The sequence below is a fragment of the Coptis chinensis genome, chromosome 3 (assembly GCF_015680905.1).
Source record: "Coptis chinensis isolate HL-2020 chromosome 3, ASM1568090v1, whole genome shotgun sequence".
Classification (NCBI taxonomy): domain Eukaryota; kingdom Viridiplantae; phylum Streptophyta; class Magnoliopsida; order Ranunculales; family Ranunculaceae; genus Coptis; species Coptis chinensis.
This window is the reverse complement of record NC_141458.1, coordinates 118,509,215-118,526,605: the sequence shown is the minus strand read 5'-3', so window position 1 is coordinate 118,526,605 and position 17,391 is coordinate 118,509,215. Positions and strand designations below refer to the sequence as shown.

At 36.4% G+C, this 17,391-nt stretch overlaps 3 protein-coding genes and 1 non-coding gene across 9 annotated transcripts; 2 read left to right on the top strand and 2 right to left on the bottom strand.

Moving 5' to 3' along the window:
- Positions 1–5,237: 5,237 nt before the first annotated feature.
- LOC147513600 (uncharacterized) lies at positions 5,238–8,030 on the top strand. Of its 2 annotated transcripts, XM_086596746.1 has the most exons (3): positions 5,238–5,496; positions 5,693–7,394; positions 7,487–8,030. In XM_086596746.1, the coding sequence occupies exons 2-3, from the start codon at positions 5,699–5,701 to the stop codon at positions 7,810–7,812; spliced, it is 2,022 nt and encodes a 673-aa protein (XP_086452872.1). In that variant the 5' UTR covers positions 5,238–5,496; positions 5,693–5,698; the 3' UTR covers positions 7,813–8,030. The 2 variants fall into 2 exon arrangements, with proteins under 2 accessions (XP_086452872.1, XP_086452873.1); XM_086596747.1 differs by lacking the exon at positions 5,238–5,496 and having other exon boundaries at positions 5,566–7,394.
- A 272-nt stretch (positions 8,031–8,302) lies between these two features.
- Positions 8,303–13,169, top strand: SPPL1 (SIGNAL PEPTIDE PEPTIDASE-LIKE 1). 3 transcript variants are annotated; one of them, XM_086596743.1, is made up of 4 exons: positions 8,303–8,615; positions 8,732–9,594; positions 11,233–11,433; positions 12,611–13,169. In XM_086596743.1, exons 2-4 carry the CDS (start codon positions 8,797–8,799, stop codon positions 12,725–12,727), a joined length of 1,116 nt encoding a protein of 371 aa, XP_086452869.1. In that variant the 5' UTR covers positions 8,303–8,615; positions 8,732–8,796; the 3' UTR covers positions 12,728–13,169. The 3 variants fall into 3 exon arrangements, with proteins under 3 accessions (XP_086452869.1, XP_086452870.1, XP_086452871.1); XM_086596744.1 differs by having other exon boundaries at positions 8,346–8,615; positions 8,750–9,594; XM_086596745.1 differs by having other exon boundaries at positions 8,393–8,518.
- A 399-nt stretch (positions 13,170–13,568) lies between these two features.
- Positions 13,569–13,640, bottom strand: TRNAD-GUC (transfer RNA aspartic acid (anticodon GUC)). The gene has a single exon. It is a non-coding gene; the product is annotated as a tRNA-Asp (tRNA).
- Positions 13,641–14,106: 466 nt separating this feature from the next.
- Positions 14,107–17,000, bottom strand: LOC147513597 (APO protein 3, mitochondrial-like). Of its 3 annotated transcripts, none has more exons than XM_086596740.1 (4): positions 16,871–17,000; positions 15,680–16,109; positions 15,166–15,596; positions 14,107–14,758 (listed from the first exon to the last, which is right to left on the bottom strand). In XM_086596740.1, exons 2-4 carry the CDS (start codon positions 16,069–16,071, stop codon positions 14,349–14,351), a joined length of 1,233 nt encoding a protein of 410 aa, XP_086452866.1. In that variant the 5' UTR covers positions 16,072–16,109; positions 16,871–17,000; the 3' UTR covers positions 14,107–14,348. The 3 variants fall into 3 exon arrangements, with proteins under 3 accessions (XP_086452866.1, XP_086452865.1, XP_086452867.1); XM_086596739.1 differs by lacking the exon at positions 16,871–17,000 and adding an exon at positions 16,282–16,492; XM_086596741.1 differs by lacking the exon at positions 16,871–17,000 and adding an exon at positions 16,282–16,414 and having other exon boundaries at positions 14,107–14,752.
- Between the last annotated feature and the right edge of the window lie 391 nt (positions 17,001–17,391).

Below are 17,391 nucleotides of genomic sequence, written 5' to 3'. Positions count from 1 at the left end.
GCCGAATCCCATATATTATCAAAGGGAGAACAAAGCCCAAGTCTATTATTGTCTTGTTTTGGTCACGGTTTTTGGCGTCAATCCGCACAATTTTCAGCTTGTCAAAGTTTGGTGAAAATACAACAGTACAGCCTACAAGGGAGGCAGCGGCAATTGGCAACCAAGTTTCAATCACTGAGGGAGGAGGAGGTATGTGATTAGATTTTATGTTAGTTAGGTTACGTAGTTACATTGCGCCCATATGCTGCAACAAATTCATTTACTCATACATGGACAAAGGTGTTAGAACTGTTGCTGCTGATGATAGCGTTGATTGGTTAGACCTTCCCGATCACATCCTATTAGTAACTAGTTGATACCCGTGCCAGTCGGCACTCAAGATACATTGCGTTTAAATAACTCTTCAAAAGACTATCTCCATGTAGCAATGGATCAATGGTATAACCATTTCTAGTAGTTTTATATTTCATAATCATTTCATGCGTCTCACTTGATACTAACTTGATATTGATATGGAAGTCCTAGAACAACTTCATATGATTGCACACTATTGTCCTCCCGTATGGATAAATGCGCCACATAACACATAACAATGACTATACGAACTTCCTAACGTGTTGTTGAAAACTTTTAGCAATTTAACTTGGTACATGAAAGCAAACCACATAAATATGATTTTTTCAGACTTAGTACCTTTAGCATTTTGTTTACAAAAGGGCTAGTTCTCAAAAGGAAAATATCCCAATTCTTAATTTTGACAATGGATTTCGCACTTGAAGGATTTCCGGGACTCAATTTCAATGAAATAGTGGATCCTATCAAGCTTGGATCGCATGGTTGTTATGGTTTTTTCACTAAATCATATGTATATTGAGTAGGGTTTCTTTCGGTTTTAAGCTCCAATAAAACTAATTAATTTTCTCCCTTATGGTCGATTTTAGTATAGGGAGTGTTGTATTCTGTTAAGTGGTTAACAGTTCGACACATTTTTGTGCAATTGCATTGTCCAGTAGTTGCATTTGTTGTATGATAAAGTGAGGATATATAGTAAGTATGTGTCAAATAAATTTACAAATATAATTTTTTTCCTAAAATGCATTATGAGCATTGTCGTTCGCTTTAATGCACCTTCCAGTTATAAGGTATTGGTAGCTCAAGATTAAAGCAGGAGCCAAATTGTGGCGCATAGGTCTTGTGAACATACAATCTAGTCCATCAGGTTGATATTAATCATGTCTTTTAGAATGTCACGTAGGCTTAGACCAGTTTCCATCTCATGCAAGCCTACTATATCCAAACCTGACTAGGTATCTAATATCTACATTAGACGATAACACTACACTTTTGAGTTGCAATCAGAAGAAACCTGACAACAAAAGGAAACTCTAGTTTTAGACCTCAATTTAGGTTTCACTTGAAACTTGACAACAATAGGAAAAATTATAGTAATATACAAATATGTAATGAGGTTTTCAAATGTAGCTTCCATGAACATTTCATTTGCTTATATTCATTGTACACGATCTCTACTACACCTTCAAACAAAACCTCATCTCCAATCAATTACGTACAAATTTCAATCAATCAAACCTTGTGAATTAAAACAAACATAACTGAATTCTTATTGAAGTTAAAAAATAATGCGATTCAAAATGGAATTCAAAAGAGTAAACTTACTTGGAAATATTGAGATGGTATGGTTATGCAAAACCTTAAAATTAAGAATTAACAGATGGGCTCTACTACCAAAACTATAATTTCGTGTCTTTCCTATTCATAAAGAAAATGAAACTAAATGCAACAAAAACAGGCGCCATAGACACATCTTGATCATCCCCTTTACTTCTTCTTGGCAAAGATCTTCACTTTGGTCAAGAAAACAGGAAAAGACATAAGAATTATGCCAAAGGTGAAATAGGGAGTCTTGTACAACCACATATTTGAAATTACAATAACTCCATAGCTCCTTAGCCCTGCTCTTCCTCTCCTTCAATTGCGTTCTTGACTTCTCCACCTTCGTATCCAACCCATTTTGTGAATCAAAAGTATACGTGGCCCCAAGTCAAATAACTTTAACAAAATTCTAAATTTTCTGCATATTACATGTGAGCCTCCCACGCCTTATTTAGTTCAACCTCAATCACAAACCAAAAATAAAATGAGGCTTCACATCCTCTTTAACATACCTAACCCAGTAACGTCATTCCCAAACCAAAACTACAACAAATGTGATTTATGCGATAGAAATGTGTGCATAACATATATCCATAGAACATATATTGGCACAATTCTAGTTCTACACAAAAAATTCACCTTAGAGCAGTTGTCCTTAAAAAAAAAGCAAAAAAAATAAAATTGTCTCGAACATATAATTAATGGAACCGCATCTCAAACAATTTGTCATAAGTCATAACACACACATGAGCAATTTACTTCTATATAAAAAATTATCTGTTCAAGTAAACCAATACTTACTTCTTCAACATGTTGAGCATCACCAAGCATGCAGACCTTCATCTTACGCCGAGGGATATGGGGAAGCTTACAGAACCACCGAAACGCTTGTCTTTCTCGTGGGTTATAGTTCTTCAAATTCAATCAAGTTCATCTGTTTCCACAAATTTTCATTTTTTTTTCCTTTAAACACGATCTGGGTGATACATTCTCTCAATACATCACTCTCAAGCTTACTGAAAAGGTAGAAAAGAAAACATTCAATGACATCAATCACTTGGGATAAAACTCAATATAATCAACACAATATATTCAACACCAATAATATAAATCAACTTATGTTAGCTTGGGATAAAATACAATATATTCAACACCAATGATCTGAAGAAGACTATAAATCAACTTACACAAATAATAAAAGTGATGTTTCATCATAAATTTTAATGGAAATCTCAGCAAAATAAAATTTGGACTGCAATCTCCCAACTCGTGGTTAAATCACATAAAGCTTAAAGCTTATAAGATCAGTGAGTCCTAGGTGTGGCAGGACTCGACTATTTCTTCACTATTATTAAAGGGTGTGGCAAACAACAAGCATTCCTCCTAGAATCATGGGGATTCCCATAAGACCGACCGACGAAAAACAAATTCAATCTTCGTGCTTTTTGAATGAAACAATCAACTTATTTTTATACTAAAAAACTTTCCAAACTTATTAGTCCATAACCATATCATACATACACAGAGATCCCCAATCTCACTTAAAATTATATAATTTAACATATAGCTCAATAAGGAAGGAAAACCATTCCAATGAATTAACTTTACCAAGAATGGCTTAAATAATGCGTTTTTCAACAGCAAGCACAACACCTTCTTCAAACCAATTGCAATGGAACCCAACTACACAAAAGACACATACAAATCATAATTTGACACAACCCCATTTCTTAAACAATGAAAATAAAGTGCGTTATATATACCTTGATTGCTTCAATTGCATATTCAACTTGAAACAATTTGAATCTGACCAAGGTTAAAATCAAAATTAAAATAATGGTTTCAAGTGCTTTTCTTTTGATTTTCGAGAGAGATGAGATTATATGGTTTAATTTTCAAGAGATGAGATTTGGGGCAGCGTCAATTTGGGAAGAACTGATGATTTAAAAATGTTTCTTTAGAAGTGACGAAGGTTAAGGTTTTTAGGAAAGGTAATTGGTTGAGCTGGTAGAGTTAATTCCCAAAAAAAATAAAAATATAAAAATCGCGATACGGTGAGTTGAACCCGCGACCTGACGTGAACAAAAACCCAATAACACCAAGTGGGAGTTGTTATCGTCATCGATTGAACTGATGAGAATGTAAAATCGGAAGATTTGTGTTTCTTCGGAGATCAATTGATATGGTGAGTCGAACTCGTGACCTGATGGAAACAAATCCCATAAAAACCAAGTAGGAGTTGTTCCTGTCAGTGTCCCGATTCTAACAATTAAAATTAGCGCACATATCGACTGTTAGATCATGCTAGAAATGATCTGGACCATCCTTTATTATAATTTTGTCTTATAGCGGGAAAAAAAAACCCTATCTTATTAGATAGATTGCTGAAAAATTAACCCCACAAAAGATTCATACATTTCGATCGCGGTTTATAAGCCCATTACAAACCTGTATACAATTTTGTGCTCCAATCGCCGCGTGCCCCAAGAGTTCCTCTACTCATGCTTGGCAGTTGCCACTAAGTTCAATTTGAATGGCATAACCACATTCTACATTTATAGGGAAAAAAAAAATTACATTTTAATATTAATGGTGACGAAATTTATCTTTGCAATAGCTCTTATGACCTATCAACTAGTCTTCCATGTCAATATTATTTTTTCTCCGAAAAACTAGTGTGCGCAGGGTGTGCCCATGTCAGCCATTTATATATTAGGTGTGTATTGCAACAAAGAAGTACTCATCAATCGACTCTCATTCCCAAGCACACATACATACATCGTGATTAGGGGGTGTAATGGTGGCGGGTGGGTCAACCGCTGGTCAAATAGTGATGGGGCGGGGCGGGGGTTAGGGGATACAAATCCAATGGTCTCCGGCGGGCGGGTTGAAGTTGAAGTGTCATGTCTTAGTACCATCACCCGCCCATTGGGTAAGTTCCGGGTCATCATTTTAACCCAATTTCACTAAAAAAAAACTTTAATCTATAATTCTCTAATAATATATTTCCAATTCACAACATAGAGAAAAAATGGAATCAATCAATAAAAATAAACAAAAATAAAAAAAAACTTTATTTGTAAATTTGAAACTTAAAAAAATTGATTATTTTCCATATTAATGATAAAATTTAGATGGGAGCAATATCTCTTATGACCAATAAAATATAAACTAAAATAATTCAAAATGAATCAACTTATCCAAAATTCAAAAGTTGAATTTGAATTTCTAATTTTTCCCAATATTCAAACTTGAATATGTGAAATTGATATTGAACTCATAAGTTTGTATTCATATCTGTGCCCTACAAAAAGTTAAAAGAAATTATAAACAAAATACAAAAATATTAGAGTTAGAGTCTTGAAATTATGCGGGTCCAACGGGGGTTGGTCAACGGCTTTTGACACGGTCTTGGGTTGCATTGTCGGGTTTGAACATAGAACCTACACTCCAACCCGACCGCATAAAACGATCATTCCTGGCACTATTTTCGGTCATCGTTTGATGCACCCTAGGATGATGGGTCATTTTTTTACACTCCTAATCGTGATGCATCCTAGATGCCCTCATTTTTTCTCGGTTTCTTGTCTGCGAAATTTCAATTCACAAAGTCTACACCACAAAAAGACGTGGATCTATACCGCGATTTTAGTAATTGACATAAAATCCTTGAGAAAGTAGCGCATTGTTGGAGGACATTTTCGTCATAAAACTTTGGTATTGCGTACGGGGTAAAGTAAACGCGTAAACCCTAAAATAATTCGTGTAAAACAGACAACCGAAAACTCTTCTTCCCTCTGGTTCGTGTAAACCCTAATTCAGGTAAATTCGTTAATTTGAGTCACATGTTTAATTCATTCTCTTGTACATTTCTGATAATTTAATTAAATTCGCTCGTAAATAGGAATTCGCAATAGCTATGTAGTTTTATTAGTTGAATACAATCAGTCATATTACATGTTTATATTTTTTGGAATGGTGTAAACGTTGACAGCCATGATTTTTTGTGTGGGGACAGTGAACAATGATTAGAAAGAAAGACCCATTTTGGGAGTATGGCGAAAATATGAAGGGACGGTTTCAATGTAAATTCTGTCAAAAGGATTTTCCAGGGGGAATAGCAAGACTTAAGTCTCATTTATCTCGACTACGGGGGCGTGATGTTGCAATTTGTCATAGTGTACCTGAAGATGTCCGTGTTTTAGCTCTCCAAGATATTCGTAGTCAGGAAGAGTACCTTAATAAGAGGAGGCGATTATCGACTTTCATGATTGCTGAAGAAAATGGAGTTAAGCTTACAGTTACTCCTACTGCGCTTCCAATTAGTCCTACTACTTCAAGTCCATATTCTTCACCGAGACTACATCAAACAGAGCTGCTTGCAGTATGCAGTAAGGAAGACAAAGAAGCAGAGGAAAAAATTGTTAAAGACAAAGAACCAGGGGACAAAATGGTTAAAGATAATGAATCAGTAGACAAAATGGTTGCTCAAGCGTTCATGATGAATGGCATCGCCGCTAATGTTGTTAAGTCACCATCATTTATTTCAATGATCAAGGCTATTGCGGAATACGGTTCTGGCTACTCATTACCTAGCTGTGCAACTCTTTCTACGAAATTGTTACGAGATGTTAGGAAAGAGGTCAATGAGTATGTTTCTGCAATTAAAGCGTCTTGGTCTCTTACAGGATGTACTTTGATGTCAGACACCTGGACTGATTCAGAAAATCATTCATTCATTACTTTGATTGCTTACTCTCCGAAAGGTGCAGTATTCTTAAAATCATTTGAAAGTACCGATAGTACAATTGCAGGAGATTTCCTTGAAGATATCCTCTTGTCTATTGTAGACGAAATTGGGTCAGAAAACGTGGTGCAGATAATTGTAAACAAGGTTTCGTGTGGAGAGTATGCGATGGATTTAGTGGCAGAAAATTACCCTCACATCTACAGAACAAAATGCGCTTCTCATGGATTTCAACAAATGCTAGAGGATATATACGAAAATGTTGAGTGGATACAAAGTGCTTTTGACGATGCAAAATCGATAGTTGACTACCTGTACAAGTACCCTCTGGTTTTGAAGTCAATGCAGGTTCATAAACCTGACAAGGAGCTAAAAAGGCCTTGTGAGACCACCTGTGCTTCTTATTTTGTGATGCTTCAGTCTCTCATAGATTTTGAAGACTGTTTACGTACAATTGTTGTATCACCTGAATGGAGTGTCATGAATGAAAGTAAGACTCCAAGGGGAAATACCATTGTTCAATTGATTCAGAGCTTAGACTTTTGGAATCGAGGAAAGGAGGTAATAGCTTCCTTGGAGCCTCTTATTTCAGTACTTCATTTAGTTGATGGCGAGGGGTCAACTGCAGGGTATTTGTATGAGGCAATGGAACGGGTTAGGGTGGAATTCAAGCAACGTTGTAGTAATGATGAATCAAAGTCCTTGAAGCTATTGAAAATATTTGATTCAAGAAGGGGAGATATTGTCCATAAGATACATGCAGCTGCCTCATTTCTTAATCCGTCCTTGATGTATGATGGGAAGATCAAATATGAGCAGCCTGATATAAGAGATGGCATGAACTATGTTGTGGAACACATGGTTTGTTCTAGTGAAATGGATGATTTCATCTCGCAGTTGTTGCTATACAATGGAAAGAGTTCAAAGTTGTTTAACACTCTTTCTGTGTTAATGATGAAAAAGGCCCATCCTCGTAAGAATCTATACAACTTCATTTCTCTCTCTCTCTCTCTCTTTTTTCTTCAACGTTTATCAACACAAGTTCACTTTTATCGTTTCTTGTAGGTGTATGGTGGGAATATAATGGCAGTGAAGTTCCTTTATTACGAAAAGTAGCTATTCGTATTTTAAGCCAACCTTGTAGTTCCTCCTTATGTGGGAGAAAGTGGAGTGCATATGAAGTAGCGCGGACGATGAAGGCAAACAACTCTCCGGAAAGTACTTTTGAGGAAATTGTATACACAAGGATGAATATGATGATGATGGCGAGTTATAGGGACCTTGAAATGCAAGATAAGTTTGGAATTAATCTTGAGAAGCAAGGAGAACATCCTGACGACATACATAATAGGTTGCAGGAAGTCCAAGAGCATTATTCACATCAATGGTGACGCATTAACGCTCGATGAAGTGTCTGATCTCGAATCTTCACCTTAGATTGTATTCTAGATGGCATAGTTAAATTTATGGGAAGAACTTAGAATAATAAACTGTTTTATTTGTCTGATTTAGATTATGATCATCATGTATCTTGGTTTGAATTTCAATTGTTGTATGCTTTAGTGAGCTTCGGTTATTATAATTGGTAAAAAAAAGTTTCAAATTTAGTGATATGAAAATTGCTCCCGTGATACAGCTCAAATTTAATTGTATATATGGTTGTCGTTGTCTTTAAAAAAAAATTTAATGTTTCAAAATTGTTTGGAGAGTTTGTGTAATTTTGTTAAATGTAATCTCCAGTGATACAGCTTGATTCAGGAAAGAATGTGACCATGAATTGTATTCCACTGGACATTAAAAATAACTCAGAACTTTTGAAATTTCAAACACTTTACTGATATTCTTGAAATGTTTATGAAATTTAACGAAATTTCTTTCATTGGGCGGAAAGTTTCTTAAAAACGACTTTTCAAGTGATCCTCTCAAGGCAAGTCCTCAAAAACCATCCTCACATTTTTAAACAATATAAAAATCCAACAATTACTCACAAATTCACACTTGTTCCAGCTCGTTTCTTTTATCAATTCAAAATTTTACCCCATCAAATTCCACTCATCTAAATCAAAGTTTCATTACTTTTACCATAATTTCGCATTGGTAATCCGATTTAATCAAGTTTTATTGCTTATGCTTCAATCTTTATGTTACAATATAGAAGAGTTGCTTCTATCTCGGACTAGAAGAAGATTTTTAAGTAAGTTGTTACTCTTTCTTGTTGTTTTTTTTCGAAATGTGTATTGTTTCTAACTTGGGTATTGCTTAGAATGTTAATTGAGTCTCATTTTCTTATAAAGTTTATTTTTTTGACAGGTTTATTGGATATTTTAGGTGAAATTCTGCACTGAATTTGAATTCTGTGCAGAATAATACAGAGAATGGAGTCACTATGGAAGCTTGTTTATCTGTTGGAACCTGCCCCACTTGCTCTAATGCTTACTGCCATTGCTGTAACCTTTTTTTCGGCATTTCGGGCACTGAGTCACGGTAAAGAAATGGAGAGAAACCGTGATTTTTCTGAGTCTTCTATAACATTAGATGGTTCACAAGCATTGATGATTCCCCTTTTGAGTTCATGTAGTTTGCTTTTGATGTTCTATTTGTTTTCGTCGTTATCGCAAGTTCTCACTGCATTCACAACTGCAGCTTCAGTTTTTTCCCTCTTCTTTTGTTTCTCGCCGTTTGTGTCTTATTTCAACAGTAAGATTGGGTTGGTGGATCCGTTTATGTCGAGATGTTGTTCAATGTCATTTACTCGAAACCAAGGGTTACTTTTATTGGTCTGTGTTGGGATTGTTGGGGCTTGGCTTGTTTCTGGACATTGGGTGTTGAATAATTTGTTGGGAATTTCGATTTGTATCGCATTTGTGAGCCATGTGCGCCTTCCCAACATCAAAATATGTGCGCTGCTGTTGTGTTGTTTGTTCTTCTACGATATATTCTGGGTTTACTTTTCGGAGAGGCTGTTTGGAACTAATGTTATGGTCGCGGTCGCTACACAGAAAGCCTCTAATCCGGTTCACATAGTGGCCAACAGTTTGAATCTTCCAGGGTTACAGTTGATAACAAGGAAGATTGAGTTGCCAGTGAAAATTGTGTTTCCAAGAAATTTATTCAGTGAAAATGTTCCTGGGAGTAATAATACAGATTTCATGATGCTTGGTCTTGGTGACATGGTATGATGCTGTCTTTTTGTTGTTGAATTATACTACAATCCCTACCAAGCTTGCTATACAAACAGTAGCAAGTTGAATTCTGTATTGCTATACAATCCCTACTCATGCAATCAGTATTGCGCTGTTGATTAAAACCTGAAAAACAATAATCGGTATTTACATTTTTGTCACAGCAATTGATATTCTCAAATTTATATTCTGTCTGGTGAACTTTATTAGATTGATTGCTATCATGCATCATGCATGTTTCTAATATTCTTAATTGCAACCTAGACACGCATTAGAAAACACTATCGTGTAGTTATGCAGTCTCCACTTAAATGGAGTATTGGAAGCATTGATGCAAAAATCCCCCCTTTTGGTATGCTTATTGGAAACATTGTGCGTAAAAGAGTGGATAAGGTCTTAGGGAAAATTCGGAAGTGATGACTAAGAATAGTGTTCTGGCTTTGGGAAGGTGAAACGCAGAAACGATCAATTCATAGGCAGAACTGAATTAGGAAAGAAAGAAGGAAAGGAAAGTGTACCCTTGTTCTTGTCTGATCAGGACTATCTAGGTTCTGTCAGCTATGCTCAGGTGACTAAGCGGTAAGCACGTGGTAGTTAGTCGGTTAGGGGGCAGCGGGAATGTTCCCTACCCGACTTTCTATCAAGTGGTCCCTGCTACCCATGTAGTGTATCTGTTGATGCGTGTTACCATGTGGTGCCCTTCTTGAGGTAGTAGGGCGCTTGGGTGGCGTCTAGACACGTGGTTTGGCATTTTGTGGCCTTCCAGACCACTTCCTTAGTCAAGACCCCCCGAATTTACTGATTTAGCCATCGTGAGCTTTCGGAGGCGTGTTTTCTAAAGCGGGAGTCACTTTTCAGTATCTTGATTGTGAAAATTGCTTTTTATAGGTTTCAGTACAAGTACAATTTTGATCTACAAGGATTTCGATAAGTTACTTTCAGACTGACACATCTACTATTACAATGAGGCCCATAAGAGCCAATATTGCAGCTCATTCAGTATATCGTTTTCTTTATTACTTGATAGTGTCTGTCTGTAGCTTTAATAAAAGGAGGTTCTGTGTGCCTCTGGAGGAATAAGAAGTTTTGGTGCAAATACTTAATTCATGTTGATTAGTACAACAACTGTGGCATGAAAATCCTTACACTATTGACCAGCAAGTTGATTTTTTCCTTCCCTATGTATGACATGATTCTGGCACGTAGAAGTTACTGTGCTTAATGATTGTGAGAGTTTTCTTAACTTTCGAAATAAACTGTCTAATTAAATCAGCCTACATACTAATGAACTCCAGGAATAAGTACTCCACCTGAGATAGAATGTCCATATATAGGTGTAAAATTTGAGGAACACTTGCCGCTTCAAAAGGTTTATATGATCCACACTAGTCTTTGTGAGCCCTACATCAGCATAACATGGATTGTGATGTTGTCAGATTGGGCTCCAAATGATGTGGATATTAATAACATAAGAATTATGTGAAGATGCTTGCTTCGAACACATGTTTCAGGAAATATATGTATCGTATGGCAGGCTTTGCTTAAACATATTTTGCATGTATTGTCTCTGTGTAGTTCTTAAGGTCAGGAAATTAAACAGTTAAGCTTTCTATTTTGTTGATTTTACAGGCTATTCCTGGCATGCTTCTGGCTTTTGTTCTCTGTTTTGATCATCGACGCAGCAGGGAGTCAGTTAGTCCCTTTGATTTGTCTTCGTTAAGAGGGCAAACATACATATGGTACGCACTTCCTGGATATGCGATTGGACTAGTAGTTGCTTTGGCAACTGGGACCTTGACTCATGCACCACAACCTGCCCTACTATTTCTGGTATGTCTTTTTTACTATCATGTCTAAACTTCTATCTTTGATCATGCATTAGTTATTTGATAACCTCAGAAGTAATCTTTAAAAAATTTGTGAACACAAATCCTATTATACGGACCTTTTTTTATAATAGCCTTGATGTGTATATGATAGTGTATGTTTTAGCTTTCTGGTAAAATTTATTGATCTTCAACATGAATAGGTACGGTCCAGACACAAAAGGATTTCTGCTTTACTAGATCCAGATATAGAAAAAAGTTTTCATGTTCCATTTTTTATTTAATTTTTTTTTATTGAGGCAACAATTAACATTTGAAAACAAGTATAGGTTAAGAAAAGGTAGAAGCAAGAGAAAAATAAAAGCGAATGAAAGCACAAGTACGAATACAATGTTAATACTTAATACTTCAAACCTGATGGACTCCGACCCAAAGATAAAGGTGCTTATAGGGAATACCTTAAACCTCCACCCATAACTTAGATCACAGCCTAAATTGATATAATTGCTTCTTTGGCAATACCCCTTTGCAGAAGAGTATAAAATTCTTTTTTTTGCATACAACTATTTTAAAGTGAAGAAACTGAGTTATATTACTTATATAAGGTAGGACCAGGTAACTGGATACCAAAATATATGCCACGACATTTTTTTAAGAATATGATGGGATATCTTAGTGAGTTTGGTTCTTTATCTGTTGGTCTTGATCACACACCTGAAACTAATTATCTTACCGATGGCCTGTCCTTGTTAGATTGTTCCCCAAAAAAAAGTTTTTATTTTCGTAAATCAATGATCTCCAAGCGTTAATTCATTTTCCTGATTTCTTTTTTTTAATCAGTAAAAATTGAGAAACTTACCACACCACCGGCAACTGAAAACTGAACTCTTTTTCTCTGCCTACATGGTCAGTGATTAGAAATCATTAGTTTTTCACTTTTTTGTTGTTTTGGTGCATGGCTTCACCCAAAAGATGATCACAGTACTCCAGTTATGCTTGATATGGCAGCTTTAAGGCAATCTCAAGCAAAAGTTGTTAGTATTCTCAGTTATTTTTGGACCAAAAGAACATCTGCTAGCTGCCTAGCTGCGATTAATTTTCAACAGATGGGTGACTTCTTTGGTGTGAACTTTACCTATTTATAAAATTCTTATCGAGCTCTTGTGATTTTGTGATGACAGGTGCCCTCAACACTAGGACCCATAATCTTCGTTTCATGGATCAGAAAGGAACTCATGCAGCTGTGGGAAGGAACTGGGCAAATCCCCAATGACAAGGATCGTGAAGTGGAGGTTTGACTTCCCAGAAACAGCAACTATAAATGCACAGCCAACCTTCAACTAGTGTAAAGTCCTATAGCGTTGATCAGTCGTTGTTAGAAAGTGGATAAAAATAAGCATTTCAATGTTTATTAATTGTTGATGTACTTGGTTTCGATGCCTGTTGGCGAACACTTTCCATTTGCACTTCGTGTTTTCCCTGTTCTCTGATGGGTATCGGCTTTCTATCATCATTTCTGGAGGGGTATTTGAAGGGCTTTATTGCTTTGAGAAAATTACCTTGAACATGATTGTAGGTCACTGATGCGTTCGTCAGCAACTTGTATGTATTACTTTTGGCTATCTGAATCTTGATTCCTAATTGCCAACATGTTCTTCTATTAGAGAAGTTTGGACGGCAAGTTTGAAGAAGTTGTCTCGTGTAGAATGTGTTTCTGCGTAGGCATGAACTTTACTTGGGTGTGCCTCTGAGGATGGGGGATGGATGAGTTGCCAAACATTAAGATTCAATTGCTATCAGGTCACAAGTATTTCTTTGGCAATGTGGGTAAAGTCATTCCTTAAGGTGATTTGGTTAGAGATACTTGGATTTATTAAACTTTGGGGACCTGAATATCACCAATTGATATTGACTGGCTGTATCTCTTTCCATTTAGCCAAATTTTATCTTTATCATCTACAACAAATAGGAGCCCAGGTCATCTTTGTTGAATTATCGTTTCATGATCTTTAGAAACAAGGCTCGTCATCAAAATAATTTGATATAAACAATTAAATATAAGAGTACTTTTGTTGTAGAATACTTAAGTTGTTTCTACTTGCACTATGGTACAGTTCGTCAAGAAACAAAAAAATAAAACGCCGCTGCCGGGGATCGAACCCGGGTCACCCGCGTGACAGGCGGGAATACTCACCACTATACTACAACGACTTTATGTTGAGATGTTTCCCCATAAAACATTAATAATAAAAACACTCTAAATCAGCTACCAAGAGTCCAGAATGTTTACTTACTGTCCATATAGGCACACGAGACTGAACGCCATTTTGCAAAAACTTGGTAACAATGAATTATGAACTTCAGGCTTTTAATCCAGTGTTGGTGTAACCATTCCGATTTTGTTTCACACCGTAAGGCAAAGCTGCACCATGTTCTGAGCAAAAGTCTAGTTCAGGCCAAGTGTAGGTGTGAATGTGTACTACATCATCTACACATGCTGCTCACCTCTCATTCTCACAACTTGTTCCATTCGTCCTTAACACTTCAACGTACCTTGTTCAATAGCTAAGCTCAAGTGCTTTAACTATGCGTTCCAACATGCATATCCAGTTATAATATCACACTGGCAGCTAATTGGCGCATTGGCGCATTGGTGATTTTGATTAATCATGCATAGTGTAAAACAAGCATTATATTGACCACAGCACGTATCAAAAATGTAAAAACACAAAACATCACTTTTCCTTTTCGTTCTTTGTTGGTACAAACGCCAGAAAAATTAGACATGATTATCTACCTACTGCTCCTATACATACATGAAACAGAACCATAATCACGCAAAATATGTTACATGCTATATTATGAAATCCAGTCCTCTTAACTCTTCAACCTTTCAGGTTTTGGACATCTAGTCCATCTTCACACAACCAACTTCTCTTCATGCAATGCAGGCACTGCGACATCTCCCCTCATTACATTACTGTAATGCTCACCTACTTGTGCCCCAGCCTGTGCAAACAACTCAACTACAGCAGGCAACTTCCCATAGTACCTCTTCAACTGGTCCAAAACAGGGTTACTACCATTTGCGTCTTGAACATGCCACACATAAACTGGAGGGACCAAATCATCAAACGTAGCCTCCTGCCAAGCATGTTGACCATCTCTCATCTGGTGTTTAAAAGCTTGGCATTGCCTTACTCTATGACCCTTTGGACCCACTTGAACCTCCGGACAATATCCACATGTTTGGACAGCGTATTTCTGGATAAGTTTTAAGGTTCCGGATCGCATTTTCTCCCATGCTTTCATGCCTTGTACAGCTACTCCTACACAGATTCCACATGATTAGTATCAATTTACACAACCTAACAAGTGTAGTGCTATAGCAACAAAAAAATTCTCAAATCCAGTTGCGACCTCACCTAAAAAAGTATGTTCCCACAACAGTTTTGTCACATAAAAACGAATACCATTCAATCTACCCATAATATAAAAGCAGGTGTAGGAACTCATTTTTTGGCTAATCATTCATCTACAAAAAACTGGCTCCGAACAAGTATTATAAATCAAGCAGTTGAAGTTTGAAATTAAGCTACTTGTTCTCCTATCAATGTATACATATAAGCTACTTTGTGGAGAAAAAGTGCGCTTCGCAAAATTATAATGTGTAATGAGACTGTACATATTTACTTCTATTATCAAATATTAGCAACGAAATTTCAATGGAAAAAACCTTGCAAATCATCCAAAGGCAAATCAAGAGACTTGTTCTCCCTCCCCGGCTTCTCATGCTTCTCCCAAAATCCAAATTCGTTGATGTCGTTGCCAGAGGAATCAAATTGAGGAAACCTTTTTTCAAAATCCTTAATCTTCCCAGCGACAATGTAAACGGGAATGGTGCGTCTCCTAGTTGGGTACTCTGGGATATCTAACCCCGCTTGCACGCACAGCTCAACTATTGCTGGAATACGATCAACCTCTAGGCATTCCCCATGCGATACAGCTCTCCCCACCCTATCATAAAGATGAAACGATTCCACCAAAGGAAGAACATGTTCCACACTCGCTTTTTCCCACCTATGTTCTTTTCTAGAGGGGTTACCAGGAACAATGCATGATTTGATCTTATTAGGCCGTAATCCGACATGCACTTCTCCACATAATCTGCAAAATAAGAACTACCTAATTAAGGAAATTCCTTCAAGACTAAAACAAACAAAAACCATGTTCCTTTTCTTCTTACTTACCCGCATGTATAGACAGGGATGCTCTTCATGACTTTGGAAACACAGGTGAACAACATGCTTCTTGCATTATAAACATCATGAGCAACCGGAATCAATTTCTCAACCAACAACCCGTTTTCCGGAGGTTTAGGAACAGTCTCACGTACTTCCTGCCTAATTTTCTTCTCCAATCTTGCTCTCCGCTTGAGTACATTGATACCCGTTACCAGTGGTTTCCTTTCAGACTTTTTAAGCTTCTTTGGCAACTCTACACATTTTGACGCATCGGATAATGCAGATGAAAATGAAACTTGAGGACACCAACCTTTCCATATACCCCCAAACTTCACAACAATACTTTGTATAACTACGTCCCGAGAGCTTACAACCTTACCAATCCTCCTTGATAACATTTTTTCTACTACTTGGGTGTGTGCTAAACCCAATTACACTGAAACACATTGAAAGAATATGATGGGATTTAATAAAAGCTGAACTACATCATACTTTAATGCAAACAAAAGCTTGTATAGATTTGCATGAAAATTTCACTACTTTAAAAAAAATGAAACAGACCCATGTCCATATTTAACTTAACAACAGAAGTATGTAACACAACTTACTTCATTGAGGCATCCAATCAAACAATTGTACAACACTAGATAATAGTCATGGAGACCCGTCTATTATTTGAGGTTTCTAACGCCCATATGGGCTTCTCACCAATCCTGACTAATCTACGTCCAATTTCAAGTTGACCGATGTGTTTATTTTTTAATGATTGAATTTGATTTTCTTTTAGGATGAACTAGTGTTACCCCCACTAGATGAGCCAATTAGGATTTTCCCACTAGATGGGAAATTAGGATCTCCCCCCTAAACACATGGTCAATTTGGTTTGACCGTTAACTTTCAAGTCAAACAACTGAAAATAACATAAATGCCCCCACCTAATTAAAATTGAATATTTTCTTTTTGAAAACAATGAGAGTATTTGTGTAATTTTCAATTGTTTGACTTGAAATTTAATTTTGTTTAGGGAGGAGACTCTAATTTCCCATATATTCCTAATTGGCTCATCTAAGTCAAACCAAAAGTTTAGTATTCTATTTCTAAGTATGTTTCTACTGATCATTTACCACTAAGTATGCAATTAAACTCTAATGATCAAAAGTAATAAAAAGAAAAGGACAAAAAGATCATGGGAATTGCCTGAGAGAGAGTTCAAGAACACCAAATCGTTTAGCTTGAGAGTCATCGGAACATCCCAAGACAGCTAAAATTCCACACATGATGATAGATGATATGATCTTTGTTTTTTTACACACGTACACTAATTGGCTCGTCTAGTTGGGGGGTGGGTGGGTGGTATACTGACCTCGTGCACTTTTTTGGTTGTTTGATCAATTGATTTCGCTGAATATGGATTGAACTCATTTCAATGAATCCTTGCTCTTTTGTGTTTTAAGCAAAAGTAATTTTCTTTGTCAATAGTTGGAGGAATAATTTTAAAGCTTTCGATTATAGGCTTATAGCTATATATTTTTGTTTGAGCCTGGCTATCCCAGGGATATCCTCATAAGTACGCCGTAGGATACTAACACATCTTGAGAAAAAAGACCATGCCCTAAAAAATAAAAAATTAACCTAGAGAAAAGTCAAAAAAAAAAAAAAAAAAAAAAAAAAAACAAAACTCTAAGAGAATAACCTTTCACCACTTTTCCTAACATCTT